Source organism: Sus scrofa, chromosome 12 (genome assembly GCF_054392235.1).
Source record: "Sus scrofa isolate SSC_HxYL_T2T_F1_AM1 chromosome 12, Sscrofa_HxYL_maternal_Yorkshire_Landrace_v2.0, whole genome shotgun sequence".
In the NCBI taxonomy this organism is placed as follows: Eukaryota; Metazoa; Chordata; class Mammalia; order Artiodactyla; family Suidae; genus Sus; species Sus scrofa.
Window position 1 is genome coordinate 21,946,316 of NC_139394.1, and position 12,288 is coordinate 21,958,603.

Genomic DNA, 12,288 nt, shown 5'->3' on the forward strand with positions numbered 1-12,288 from the left:
TCATTAAAGGCCCTAAAATAGGAGTTCCCGTCGTGGCGCAGTGGTTAACGAATCCGACTAGGAACCATGAGGTTGCGCGTTCGGTCCCTGCCCTTGCTCAGTGGGTTAACGATCCAGCATTGCCGTGAGCTGTGGTGTAGGTTGCAGACGCCGCTCGGATCCCGCATTGCTGTGGCTCTGGCATAGGCCGGAGACTACAGCTCCGATTCAACCCCTAGCCTGGGAACCTCCATATGCCGCGGGAGCGGCCCAAGAAATAGCAACAACAACAAAAGAAGACAAAAAGACAAAAGACACACACACACACAAAAAAAAGGCCCTAAAATAAAGATTTTTCTTTCTGCCATGATACTCTTGACTTGTCCTCATTTGGGGGTGGGGTTTTTGGCCATGTCACATCACTCTAAGTCAATAAAAATTAAAATTATAAGTTGTCATAAATTTTACCATTCATTTTTATATGGTAGAATGCCAATTTTAAATCCAAATATAAGAACATTTATTTAAGCGTACACAAACTATAGTTTGTGTATCACAGAAATTACACAATTTGTATTTTATAACCGGTACATGCCTATGTACTTTGTTCTTAACAAAACAATGCGTCAAACAAACTCAACAATTTTTTTTTTTTTTTTTGGCTGCACCCACAGCATGTGGAAGTTCCTGGGCCAGGGATCAAATCCACGGCACAGCAGCAGCCCAAGCCAAAGTAGTGACAACACCAGATCCTTAACCTAACACACCACAAAAGAACTCCAAGCTCAACTAGTTTGTATTTACTGATTTATTTATTTAGTCTTTTCAGGGCTGCACCCACCGCAAATGGAAGTTCCCAGGCTAGGGGTCGAATAAGAACTGCAATTGCCGGCCTACACCACAGCCACAGCAAATCAGGATCTGAGCCACGTCTGTGACCTACACCACAGCTTACAGCAACGCAGGATTCTTAACCCACCAAGCGAGGCCAAGGATGGAACCCGTGACCTAATGGCTACTAGTCCGGTTCATTACGGCTGAGTTAGGACAGAAACTCCCTTGGTGGTCATTTTCAATTTAGAAACTGGTCCTTCGGTTCTGAGTGTACAGTAGCTTATGTTTATAAAACAATCATTTCTCCTTCCTTTATTTCTGGAAGACCTCCTTTTTTGCCCACCCGGTTTTGGGCCATGCCCGAAGCAGTGGAAGTTCCCAGGCCAGGGAATGGAACCTGCACCCACAGCAGTGACCCAAACCATGGCAGTGACAACACCTGATCCTTAACACAGTGAGCAACCGGGGGACTCCTCTGGAAGGCCTGCTTAAGATGGTTCTTTGTGGGTCAGGCCTCTAATTTTTTAATCTTTTCTTTTATCTATCTTTTTTGCCCTTCGTCCTGCTCTTGGGGAGGTTTTTTTAAGTTTATTTTCCAACCAATCCATTGACTTTCAGTTGTGGAAATTACCATTTATTTATTTATTTATTTATGTGTGTGTGTGTGTGTGTGTGTGTGTGTATGTGCGTTTAGGGCCCCACCTACAGCATATGGAGGTTCCCAGGCTAGGGGTCCAATTGGAGCTGCAGCTGCTGGCCTACACCACAGCCACAGTAATGCCAGATCTGAGCCGTGTCTGTGACCTACACCACAGCTCACAGCAATGCCAGATCCTTAACCCATTGAGCAAGGCCAGGGACCGAACCTGTGTCCTCATGGATACTAGTCAGATTCGTTTCCACTGAGCCACGACAGGAACACCTGGAAGTTAACTTCTAATTCCAAGCCTCGTTCTTGTGCTCTGCTGCTCAACTTTAATGATATTCTATTCATATTTCAAATATGCTGTATTTTTGTTACATAGAAGAGTCTAAATTATAAACAGTTTCTTTTTAAGTTTTCCTCAGCTTCCTTTATCGTCTGTTTGCCAAGTACTATTTTTTGCTTCTTTCTTTGAGTCTTTGTCTTTTGTGTTGGAGTATTTTTCAGTGTAAGGTGACCTTTGAAATTCTGTTCATCTTAAATATTTGAAAGTTCTGGGTATGTGTGTATGTACTTCACTCCAGGGTGGTTGTGCGGAAAGCTTCCTTTTGTGGAAAATACTCAAGCACCGGTATCTGAAGGCCTTTTCTCTAGGATTCTTCAGCTTCTCTAGAAAATGACCCAATAACCAGAGCTGACCACATAATTTGCAGGGTCTACTGCAAAGTGAAAATACTGGGCTCCTTGCTCAAATTCAGGGAAAAAGCTCAATTAGAGGTACTGAGGTATAAATATTTTTTCTTTAAAAACATGTTATCACTTATACAATAGAAGTAATAATGATACATATATAATAACAGAAACCTATAAATTGCACAAAAACATTTTTGATGTCCTCATTTTATGTAATGCAATAAATTATAAAGCTTTATTACCGCTATTTCTTTTTTTTTTTTTCCCACTGTACAGCAAGGGGGTCAGGTTATCCTTACATGTATATATTACAATTACAGTTTTTCCCCCACAATTAATGCTATTTCTTGATTGATCAACAGAATTTTTTTTCCTGGCTTGCTTTTCTGCAAATTCACTTCTGATGTAGCTCATGAAAATTTAGATTTTTTTTTTCCCTTTTTAGGCCTGTACCCACAGCATATGGATGTTCCCAGGCTAGGAGTTGAATCAGAGCTACAGCTACCCACCTACACCACAGCCACAGCAACGCAGGATCTGAGCTGCGTCTGTGACGTTCACTGCAGCTCGCGGCCACACAGCATCCTTAACCCACTGATCAAGGCCAGGGATCAAACCCGCATCCTCGTGGATGCTAGTCGGGTTCATAACCCACTGAGCCACAATGAGAATTCCCCAAAATTCAGATTTTTAGCAACTTTGTTTTCAGTCTATATATTGAAAGTGATGTCAGCCGTCCTTGACAAATGCAGGATCTGAGTATCTCAAATAATCTCAGATAGAAGAACAACTTGAACAAAGACCAAAAGGACAGGGGGAGGAGAGGAGTAAAATAAAAGAATGGACAAGTCACGTAGGTAGAACCCACATCAAGAAAAAGTCTTAAATGTCAGGCAAAGAAGCCTCATCTAGCCTACGGCTGGTAGATTTAAACTGGAGGAGAGCAGAGAAAGGAAAGAAATACTGACCACATATCACTGACAAGCACAGTGGTTTTGCATATTTAACTACCATCTGATAGCCCCCGAACAACACAAGTAATGTTTTCATTTTAATAATGAAAAAACAAGGCTTGGCGTGGCTCAGTGGTTAACGAACCCGACTGGCATCCATGAGGAAGCAGGTTCAATCCCTGGCCTTGCTCAGTGGGTTAAGGATCTGGTGTTGCCCTGAGCGGTGACGTAGGTCGCAGACATGGCTCAGATCCCGTGTTGCTGTGGCTGTGGTGCAGGCCGGCAACGACAGCTCCAATTTGACCCCTAGTCTGGGAACCTCCAATGCCGCAGGTGTGGCCCTAAAAAGACAAAAGACCAAAAAAAAAAAAAGAAGAAAGAAAGAAAAGAAAAAGCAAGGCTCAAAGAGAATGAACTTTTCATTAGTGCCACAAATAGAAAATGGCAAAACTGATTTATAAATGCTGATAGATCTGATTCAAGAGCCCATGTTCTTTCAATGGCAGGAATGCTGCTGTCCTTCTACCTTGGCCTCCTGACCTGCCTACTGATCTTGACACCAAAAAATCCAATTAAGGATCTAATAATTGACCTGGAAAAAATGATGGTAACAAGCAATAAGAGAAAAATGCTTCAAGAGAAACGGCAGAAGTAGATTCTATAGGACCTAGTGAGCTTACTGGATAGAGCTGGTAGAAAATGCAGCAATTAAATTTTTTCTCAATCATCATGAGATGACTCAGGATTGAGTTATTCCACCAACAAATAACAAAGACGTAAAAGATCAAAGTGTGATGACAAGGGGATTGAATGTTGAGATCAATGCACTGACAGAACATCCAAGTAGAAACGTCTGATAAGCATAATGAGGTAGGTGTCTAGAAGGGGGAAAAAGCCATCGTTAAAGATGCATATTTAGGAACCATTATTTGAAGTGGATAAGCAATGAGATCCTGCTATATAGAACAGGGAACTATATCTAATCACTTGTGATGGAACATGATGGAGGATAATTCGAGAAAAAGAATGTGTATATATATATATATATATATATATATATGCATAACTGGGTCACTTTGCTATACAACAGAAATTGACAGAACATTGTTGTAAATCAACTATAATAAAAAAAGAAAAAGAAGCAATTCACAGAGAGCCAAAACCACAAAAATGAGTGCACTTGCCAATGGGTAGGGGGAAAAAAAAGCACCCAGTACAGAATTGTGAAGCATGTCAACATGTAGACCACTCTTTCAGAAGCTATGAGTGGAAGAAAGAAAAGGAGCAAACAGAGATGGGCTATATTCTCAGAAAGCAATTGTTTGAAACTCAGTTAAGACTGGGGTAGTCAGTCTCATTATGTGTCCAAGAGGGTACAGGAGAAGAAATATGAAAAATGATGACTGGATTGGAGATGCGGGGTCATCAGCAAACTCTGCGAGATAAATTTTAGTAACATGGTGGGACCAAAATCCAGGAGTGAGTAGGAAGTAAAACGTGAAGGAAGTGAATGTAGTAATTTTTTCTAGAAGTAATGAAAGGAAGAAATGTAAAAACACAAGAAATCTAGAACTAGAAAAGGAAGGAGGAGTTCCCGTCGTGGTGCAGTGGTTAACGAATCCGACTAGGAACCATGAGGTTGCGGGTTCGATCCCTGCCCTTGCTCAGTGGGTTAACGAACGATCCGGCGTTGCCGTGAGCTGTGGTGTAGGTTGCAGACGCGGCTGGGATCCCGCGTTGCTGTGGCTCTGGCGTAGGCCGTGGCTACAGCTCCGATTCAACCCCTAGCCTGGGAACCTCCATATGCCAAGGGAGCGGCCCAAGAAATAGCAACAACAACAACAACAATAACAACAAAAAGACAAAAAAAAAAAAAAAAAGAGAGAAAGAAAAGAAAAGGAAGGAATTCCCTGGTGGCTCGGCAGGTAAAGGATCCAGCGATGATATCACGGCTATGGCTCAAGTTCAGTCCCTGGCCCAGGAACATCCACATGCGCTGCAGGCGTGGCCAAAAAAAAAAAAAAAAAAAAAAAGAGAGAGAGAAAGGAATAGAAAGGGAACATACAGGCCACAACCTAGTCCCCTCATTTTACAGATGAGGAAGCTGAGGCCCAGAGAGGTTAACCAATACTGTTACTTAACCTGGTTAGTAACAGAGCTTAGACAGAAAACTAATGAAGATGGAACAGTAACCCAGGAGGGATAAGGATCAAGGGAAGACTTTCTGCCTCCAAAAAAGAGTCCACTTAATCCCTGAATTTTCATGTAGCACCTTCTACCATGAACCCATGGTCTTGAAATCAGGTTCACTATATCCCAAAGAAGAATCGTGATTATCCATAGAAATCCAGGACTATGACGGCTCCCTTACTGGAGAAAATGCAGTGTTGTTGGTTTGAGCAAAGGAAAAAGAAATTTGTTTATCGCACTTTTTTATTCCTTTTTTTTTTTTTTTACTTTTTTGCTTTTTAGGGCCACACCCACGGCACACAGAAGTTCCCAGGCTAGGGGTCGAATCCGAGCTACAGCTGCCAGTCTACACCACAGCCACAGCAACACGGGATCCGAGCCTGGTCTGTGACCTACACCACAGCTCACAGCAATGCTGGATCCCCAACCCACTGAGCGAGGCCAAGGATCAAACGAACCCACATCCTCAGGGATATTAGTCAGATTTGTTTCCGCTGCACCGCAACAGGAATGCCACACTTGTTTTTATTCTTATAGGAATTTTATAGTCCTAAAGCCTGGAAGACACCAAGGATTACTCATTCTACATTTGAAATGCATCACGATAATAATCCTGATAATACGCCTCCCTTGCCCATTTCAGATAACAAATAACCCCAAGGTAACTCTCCACCTACAGAAATGGACACAGTAAGGTAAAGGCATCAATCTAAGAGGAAAAAAACCACTTAATTACGAATAACTCATGGTGAGCTGGCAGACACCACTTTGCTATGGGTAGCAGAGTTCATCAGGAAACACCCTGATGATGTGTATTTAAAGGCAAACGACACCGTTTGAGGAGGACACTTGCCATCGGAGCTGCACTCTAGGGCCAAGCGCGGCAGTCCGGACACCATGTCTGTGCGTTTTTCTCCTGCATCCAGACGCCTCGGTTCTTGCGGGGGAGCAGGCTCTGGGCGGCTCTCCAGTGGGGGAGCGGGCTTTGGCGTTGGCAGCGCATGCGGTGTGCCAGGCTTTGGAAGCAGTTTCTCGTGCGCCTTTGGGGGCAGCTCATCGGCTGGAGGCTATGGCGCGGGGCTGGGCGGAGGAAGTGCTTCCTGTGCTGCCTTCACCGGGAATGAACACGGCCTCCTTTCCGGCAACGAGAAGGTGACCATGCAGAACCTCAATGACCGCCTGGCCTCCTACCTGGACAACGTGCGCGCCCTGGAGGAGGCCAACGCCGACCTGGAGCAGAAGATCAAGGGCTGGTATGAGAAATTTGGACCCGGTTCTTGCCGCGGTCTTGATCACGACTACAGTAGATACTTCCCGATAATTGACGACCTTAGGAACCAGGTAAGAGAGGTCCTGTCAGGAAGGTTAACACTCAGTAAGGGTTATGAGCCACACACGTGTGCATAAGCTATCACAGACAGCAAGGCTTTGCTCTCAGCTTCTAATTTTCAGTAGTTTATTTATTAATATTTTAAAATAATTCATATTTTTATTCCCCAGTGGCTCAACCCGTTAACGATCTGGCTGTGGTCACTCCTGTGGCTTGGGTCCCTGCTGTGGCAAGGGTTTGCTCCCTGGCTGGGGAACTTCCACGTGTCTTGAGCCCTGCCAAAAATAAATAAATTAAATTAAAATTAAAATAATTTACATGAAAATTCTAATCCTCGAACATGGCTCACCCATCATCTGGCATGAGGATGCATGTTTATGTTTTAATTGTATTAAAATATCAAACACTGCTCCATGTTTTCCAGCTATAAATGTATAAGCTTTTCCATACAAAGAGTTTTTTTAATGAGTGAGTGGAGAGTACAAGAGGCAGTACTTAAATTTTCCATTTCAAGAATCGTCTGATTATTGGAGACAGATTCCAAAAAATATTAATTTCATAGTAGGCTTTATTTCAATGAAATCGAATTTTTAAAAAATATTTTCTCATTCTTAACTAACTCTCCATTTATCAGATAATTTCTGCAACAGCAAGTAATGCCAGCATTGTCCTGCAGAATGATAATGCAAGACTCACAGCTGATGACTTCAGACTAAAGTAAGTGGAGCTAAAAAGAAACCAAAAAAAAAAAGTCACCTAAGCATTTCTCTCTTTTATTTAGGCTATTTGAGGTTAGCTCAATTCTTTGTTTTGGTTTCTTTGTTTTAAACCAAATGCATACTAGAATGACTAGCTGGATTATATGGAGTTCCCACTGTGGCTCAGCAGGTTACCAAGATAACATAGAGTCCATGAGGATGCCAATTCAATCCCTGGCCTGCCTCAGTGGGTTAAGGATGCAGCCTTGCCACAAGCTTGGGTACAAATTGCAGATGTGGCTCCAATCCGCCCTGGCTGTGGCTCCAATTCCACCCCTGGCCTGGGAGCTTCCATATGCTGAAACTGCAGCCCTAAAAAACAAAACAAATACACAAAGAAAAATGACTAGCTGGATTGTGTATTTTATTGGGAAATTGGGGGATTGACACAAATGAGTGTCAAGATCCTTGGAAAGAGAATTTTGAGTATTCCCATTCTCTTATGTCAAAGAAATTTATTTTCTGTATTATGCATGATCTACCTGAAGGTTTGAGTGTATTTTAACAGTTTGACTTGAAAGCTTAGTTTCGAGTTTTAGAATGACCTAAAAAGGGAGGACGAATGTGATGAAGGTCTCAAATACTTTTCGAAGGTTTGAAAACGAACAGGCCCTCCACCAGGGCGTGGACGCGGACATCAGCGGTCTGCGCCGGGTGCTGGACGAGCTGACCCTGTGCAGGACCGACTTAGAGATTCAGCTGGAGACCCTGAGCGAGGAGCTGGCTTACCTCAAGAAGAATCACGAGGAGGTAGATGCTCTCCTCCCCGCTTCCCCCATTTCACAGCCTGCCTTCCTCCCAACATTTAAAAATGCATTTCAGATGGCAAATCGAACATCTCGAATCAACATTCAAGAAGGAGCTTGTCAATTTCTCCATATGGCTTAGATTGTTTGAAATAATTCTATTCACCCCACCCCCGTACCCAAATCAAAAAACCCTAACAGAAGTTTCTAACCATATGGGTCGTGTCTGACTGCCTCCTTTAAAAACATTCAGATCCCAACTTGGTTAAACACATTTCTTTCAGGAAATGAAGGCGCTGCAGTGCGCAGCAGGAGGCAACGTGAACGTGGAGATGAACGCGGCGCCCGGTGTGGACCTCACGGTTCTGCTGAATAACATGCGGGCGGAGTACGAAGCCCTGGCCGAGCAGAACCGCAGGGATGCGGAAGCCTGGTTCAATGAAAAGGTAAAAGGAGGGTCAGGGCGCGCTGCCACAGTGGCACCGGGTGCTGAGGCAAGCCTCGCCCTAACAAGACTCCGAACGTCTTCAGAGCGCTTCGCTGCAGCAGCAGATTTCTGACGATGCTGGCGCCACCACTTCAGCTCGAAATGAACTGACTGAGATGAAACGGACTCTTCAAACTCTGGAGATTGAATTTCAGTCCCTTTTAGCGATGGTAAGTGAATATTCGCCCCCCCAAAAAAAAAGATTTGCTTTGCAAGTTGAGAAAAAACTGAATTTCCTGCCACTTGATATTAACTTTTATTTTTATCCTCTCATTATTATGCTCCAAATAAAACATACTTTCCTTTTTCACAACAGAATCCTTTTTGCCTGGGAATTATACCAATATGCTAATAATTGTGAAACATTGGAAATTAACAATGGTTTTGAGGTACTCGAAAATAATTTTTGCCCTCCCAAGTCAAAAGATCAAAAATCACTGTCCATGAGGTGCAAAAATACCTTTGCTTCTAGCTCTTGGCCACTTAATTAGAGCACTGACAGGTTCCTTTTTAAGTGGCATAAACAAAATAGAAGCATGAAGGTTGCCTATAAAGCAAGATATGCACGATGAGGATAATAACCTTTCTCATTAAGGGTTTGCCCAGCACTTTCACCCACGTGAGTCCACAATAACCCTGGGGCTTGGGCAGAGCAGATTTTATAATTAATGTCATTATTTCCAAGAGAAGAATCTGAGATACAAAGTTAAGCAATGTTTCAAGAGTCCCACAGTTGGATTCGAAGGAACCAGAACTTCTCTCCACATTTTCTAACTCCCAAGTATACTTTTTCCCCTACAGCTAATCAGGCTTCAGGAGAAGCTATACATGTATGCAAATTTCTTGCAAATAAAAGGGTAAGACACTCTCATCTTCATTCCACGACAGCAAGCACCCAGCTGTGGGAGAAACCCTATCTAAACCCATTTGACTTCCCGAGCCAATGAACTGAATGGGTTAAAACCTAAAAAGATCATTCTTTTCTTGGGGTCATTCTACTTCTGGAAAGTTTATGCAGCTCACTAGAGGATTGCTTTTCAATAGAAGAACTATTATCCTCATGAGACAAGGCTGTCACGTGATTACAAACGAGGGAGCGAAGTGTAGGGGGACTTTTATTACTGGAAAAAGTGGCAAATCGTGCCACTCTACGAGCACAGGCTATATAACAGGGGGCAGATCTTTAGACTGCACCCTAAGCAAAAACACCCACACTTTTCTAACCCTCCTGTGGATATGAGTAGCATTCACCACCAACTGTGTTATTTTCAAATAGACTAAAACTATCTGGAGGATGGGGGGAGTAGGGATGGACTGGGGGTTTGGGGTTAGCAGATGCAAACTGTTACATATAGAACGGATAAACAACAGGATCCTGCTCTATAGGGCTGGGAGCTATATGCAATATCCCGAGATAAACCATCATAGAAAAGAATTTTTTTAAAGGTATACATATAACTTAATTACTTTGCTGTACAGCAGAAATTAACATGATGTTGTAAATCAACTATACTTCAATTAAAAAAAAAATACCATGACATCTAATAAGGGCAACCACTGATACTGAACAGGAGGAAGCTTTCAGGTGCATATGACTATTACGTAAGGATAGCTCTTAAATATCTCTTAAGTGCTTTGCTGTATCCTAAAAACACACTGTGATGTTTTTCTACTAAACCATGTCTTATGGATCCACAGAAACACTCCCTGGAGTGCTCCTTGAGCGAGACGGAGGGCAACTACTGTGCGCAGCTGGCCCAGATCCAGGCTCAGATCGGGGCCCTGGAGGAGCAGCTGCACCAGGTCAGGACTGAGACCGAGGGCCAGAAACTGGAGTACGAGCAGCTCCTGGACATCAAGGTCCACCTGGAAAAAGAAATTGAGACCTACTGCCTCCTGATAGATGGAGAGGATGGGTTAAGTATTATTTCCATTGAGAAAACTATTTTAAGGTTATTAAAGTTTTTTGGTGGAGTTCTCACTGTGGCTTGGCAGGTTAAGAACCCAACAAAGTGTCTCTGAGGATGAGGGTTCCATCCCTGGCCTCTCTTGAGGGGTTAAGGATCCGGTGTTGCCATGAGCTGTGATGTAGGCTGAAGATGCAGCTGGGATCCGGCATTGCTGTGGCTGTGGTATCGGCTGGCAGCTGCAGCTCCATTTCAACCCCTAGCCTGGGAACCTCCATATGCTGCAAGCGCAGTCCTAAAAAGTCAAAAAAAAAAAAAAAAAAAAAAAGATGTTTTTGAAATCAAGTACAATGTATCTGTGATCTGGGTCATGCTTATTACCTAAACCCCTTCTAGTGTTAAAAATCCAACCATCTCCCATCTTAAATCATTCGTCTTTACTCCGTTTCCTCAGCAAAACACAGAGTGAGATAATTAGTACAAACTTTATATTTCTACAGCTCTTGCGTTAAATCAAAAGGCTACGGAGGACCAGGAAATCAGATAAAAGGTAAACAAAAGCTGGGATGAGCATTAGGTGTTTACTTGTCTATGTGTCAGATGATGAGTTAATTATTTTCCCCCTTGTGAATGTGATAAATTCTCACAATTCATATGTGTCATTTTAGATTCCTCCAAAACTATCATGGTTAAAACAATTGTTGAAGAAATAGATCCTCGTGGCAAAGCTCTCGCATCTAGAGTCCACGCTATGGAAGAGAAGTCCACCAAAGCCAGCACCATGAAGAGCGAACCACGGGTGCCTTCCTGAGCCCCAAAAGGATGAAAATATCAAATCAAAGCTAGCTTCCTAAATAAGGCCCTCCTGTCTTTCCGCTTTTCTTACAATTAACTAAAACAAATTATTTTTAGAGTAGTAACAACATTTCTTTGGCTTTCTCTGTGGTGGTGTTTCAATAAAAGTTCTTCCTGTTGCAAGCCATCCTCACTGGTTCTGGTCAATCTCTGCTTTTTTTTTTTTTTTTTTTTTTTTTTGTCTTTTCGCTATTTCTTGGGCCGCTCCCGAGGCGTATGGAGACTCCCAGGCTAGGGGTCGAATCGGAGCTGTAGCCACCGGCCTACGCCAGAGCCACAGCAACGTGGGATCTGAGCCGCGTCTGCAACCTACACCACAGCTCACGGCAACGCCGGATCGTTAACCCACTGAGCAAGGGCAGGGATCGAACCCGCAACCTCATGGTTCCTAGTCGGATTCGTTAACCACTGAACCATGACGGGAACTCCAATCTCTGCACTTAAATATACCCCCCAGTGGGAGCTGAATTTGTTTTCAATCTCTTCTCTTTCATGCAGTGGTCTTCACAAGTTAGGAGTACATTTAACAGGCAAACTAGTTCATGTCTTTTTCACATCTTGGTAAAATTTTAGACCTTCCTTCCTTCTTCAATAAATACTTGTTGAGTACACACTAAACATCAGCAATGAGAATAAAAAAAAATCCATCTGCTGAGTGCAATGTACTCATAGAAGTGGAAATAAAGAATTGAAGGACCGAAAGCTCCTGCTGTGGTGCAGGAGGTTAGGAATCCCACTGCAGCGGCTCAGATGGCAAAAGAGGTGCAGGTTTGATCCCCAGCCCAGAGCACTGGGTTAAAGGATCCAGCATTGCTGCAGCTGTGGCATAGGTCACAGCTGTGGCTCAGACTCAATCCCTGGCCTGGGAACTTCCATATATGCCCTGGGTGCAGCCATGAAAAAAAAAAAAAAA

The 12,288-nt window shown here is 43.2% G+C and overlaps 1 protein-coding gene across 1 annotated transcript; it reads left to right on the top strand.

Moving 5' to 3' along the window:
- Positions 1-6,135: 6,135 nt before the first annotated feature.
- KRT27 (keratin 27) lies at positions 6,136-11,502 on the top strand. Its single transcript, NM_001244622.1, is given in 8 exon segments — positions 6,136-6,633; positions 7,257-7,339; positions 7,974-8,130; positions 8,411-8,572; positions 8,658-8,783; positions 10,312-10,529; positions 11,021-11,070; positions 11,189-11,502. Coding segments are annotated over 8 exon segments (1,383 nt in total). The 5' UTR covers positions 6,136-6,189; the 3' UTR covers positions 11,332-11,502.
- The last annotated feature ends 786 nt before the right edge of the window (positions 11,503-12,288 follow it).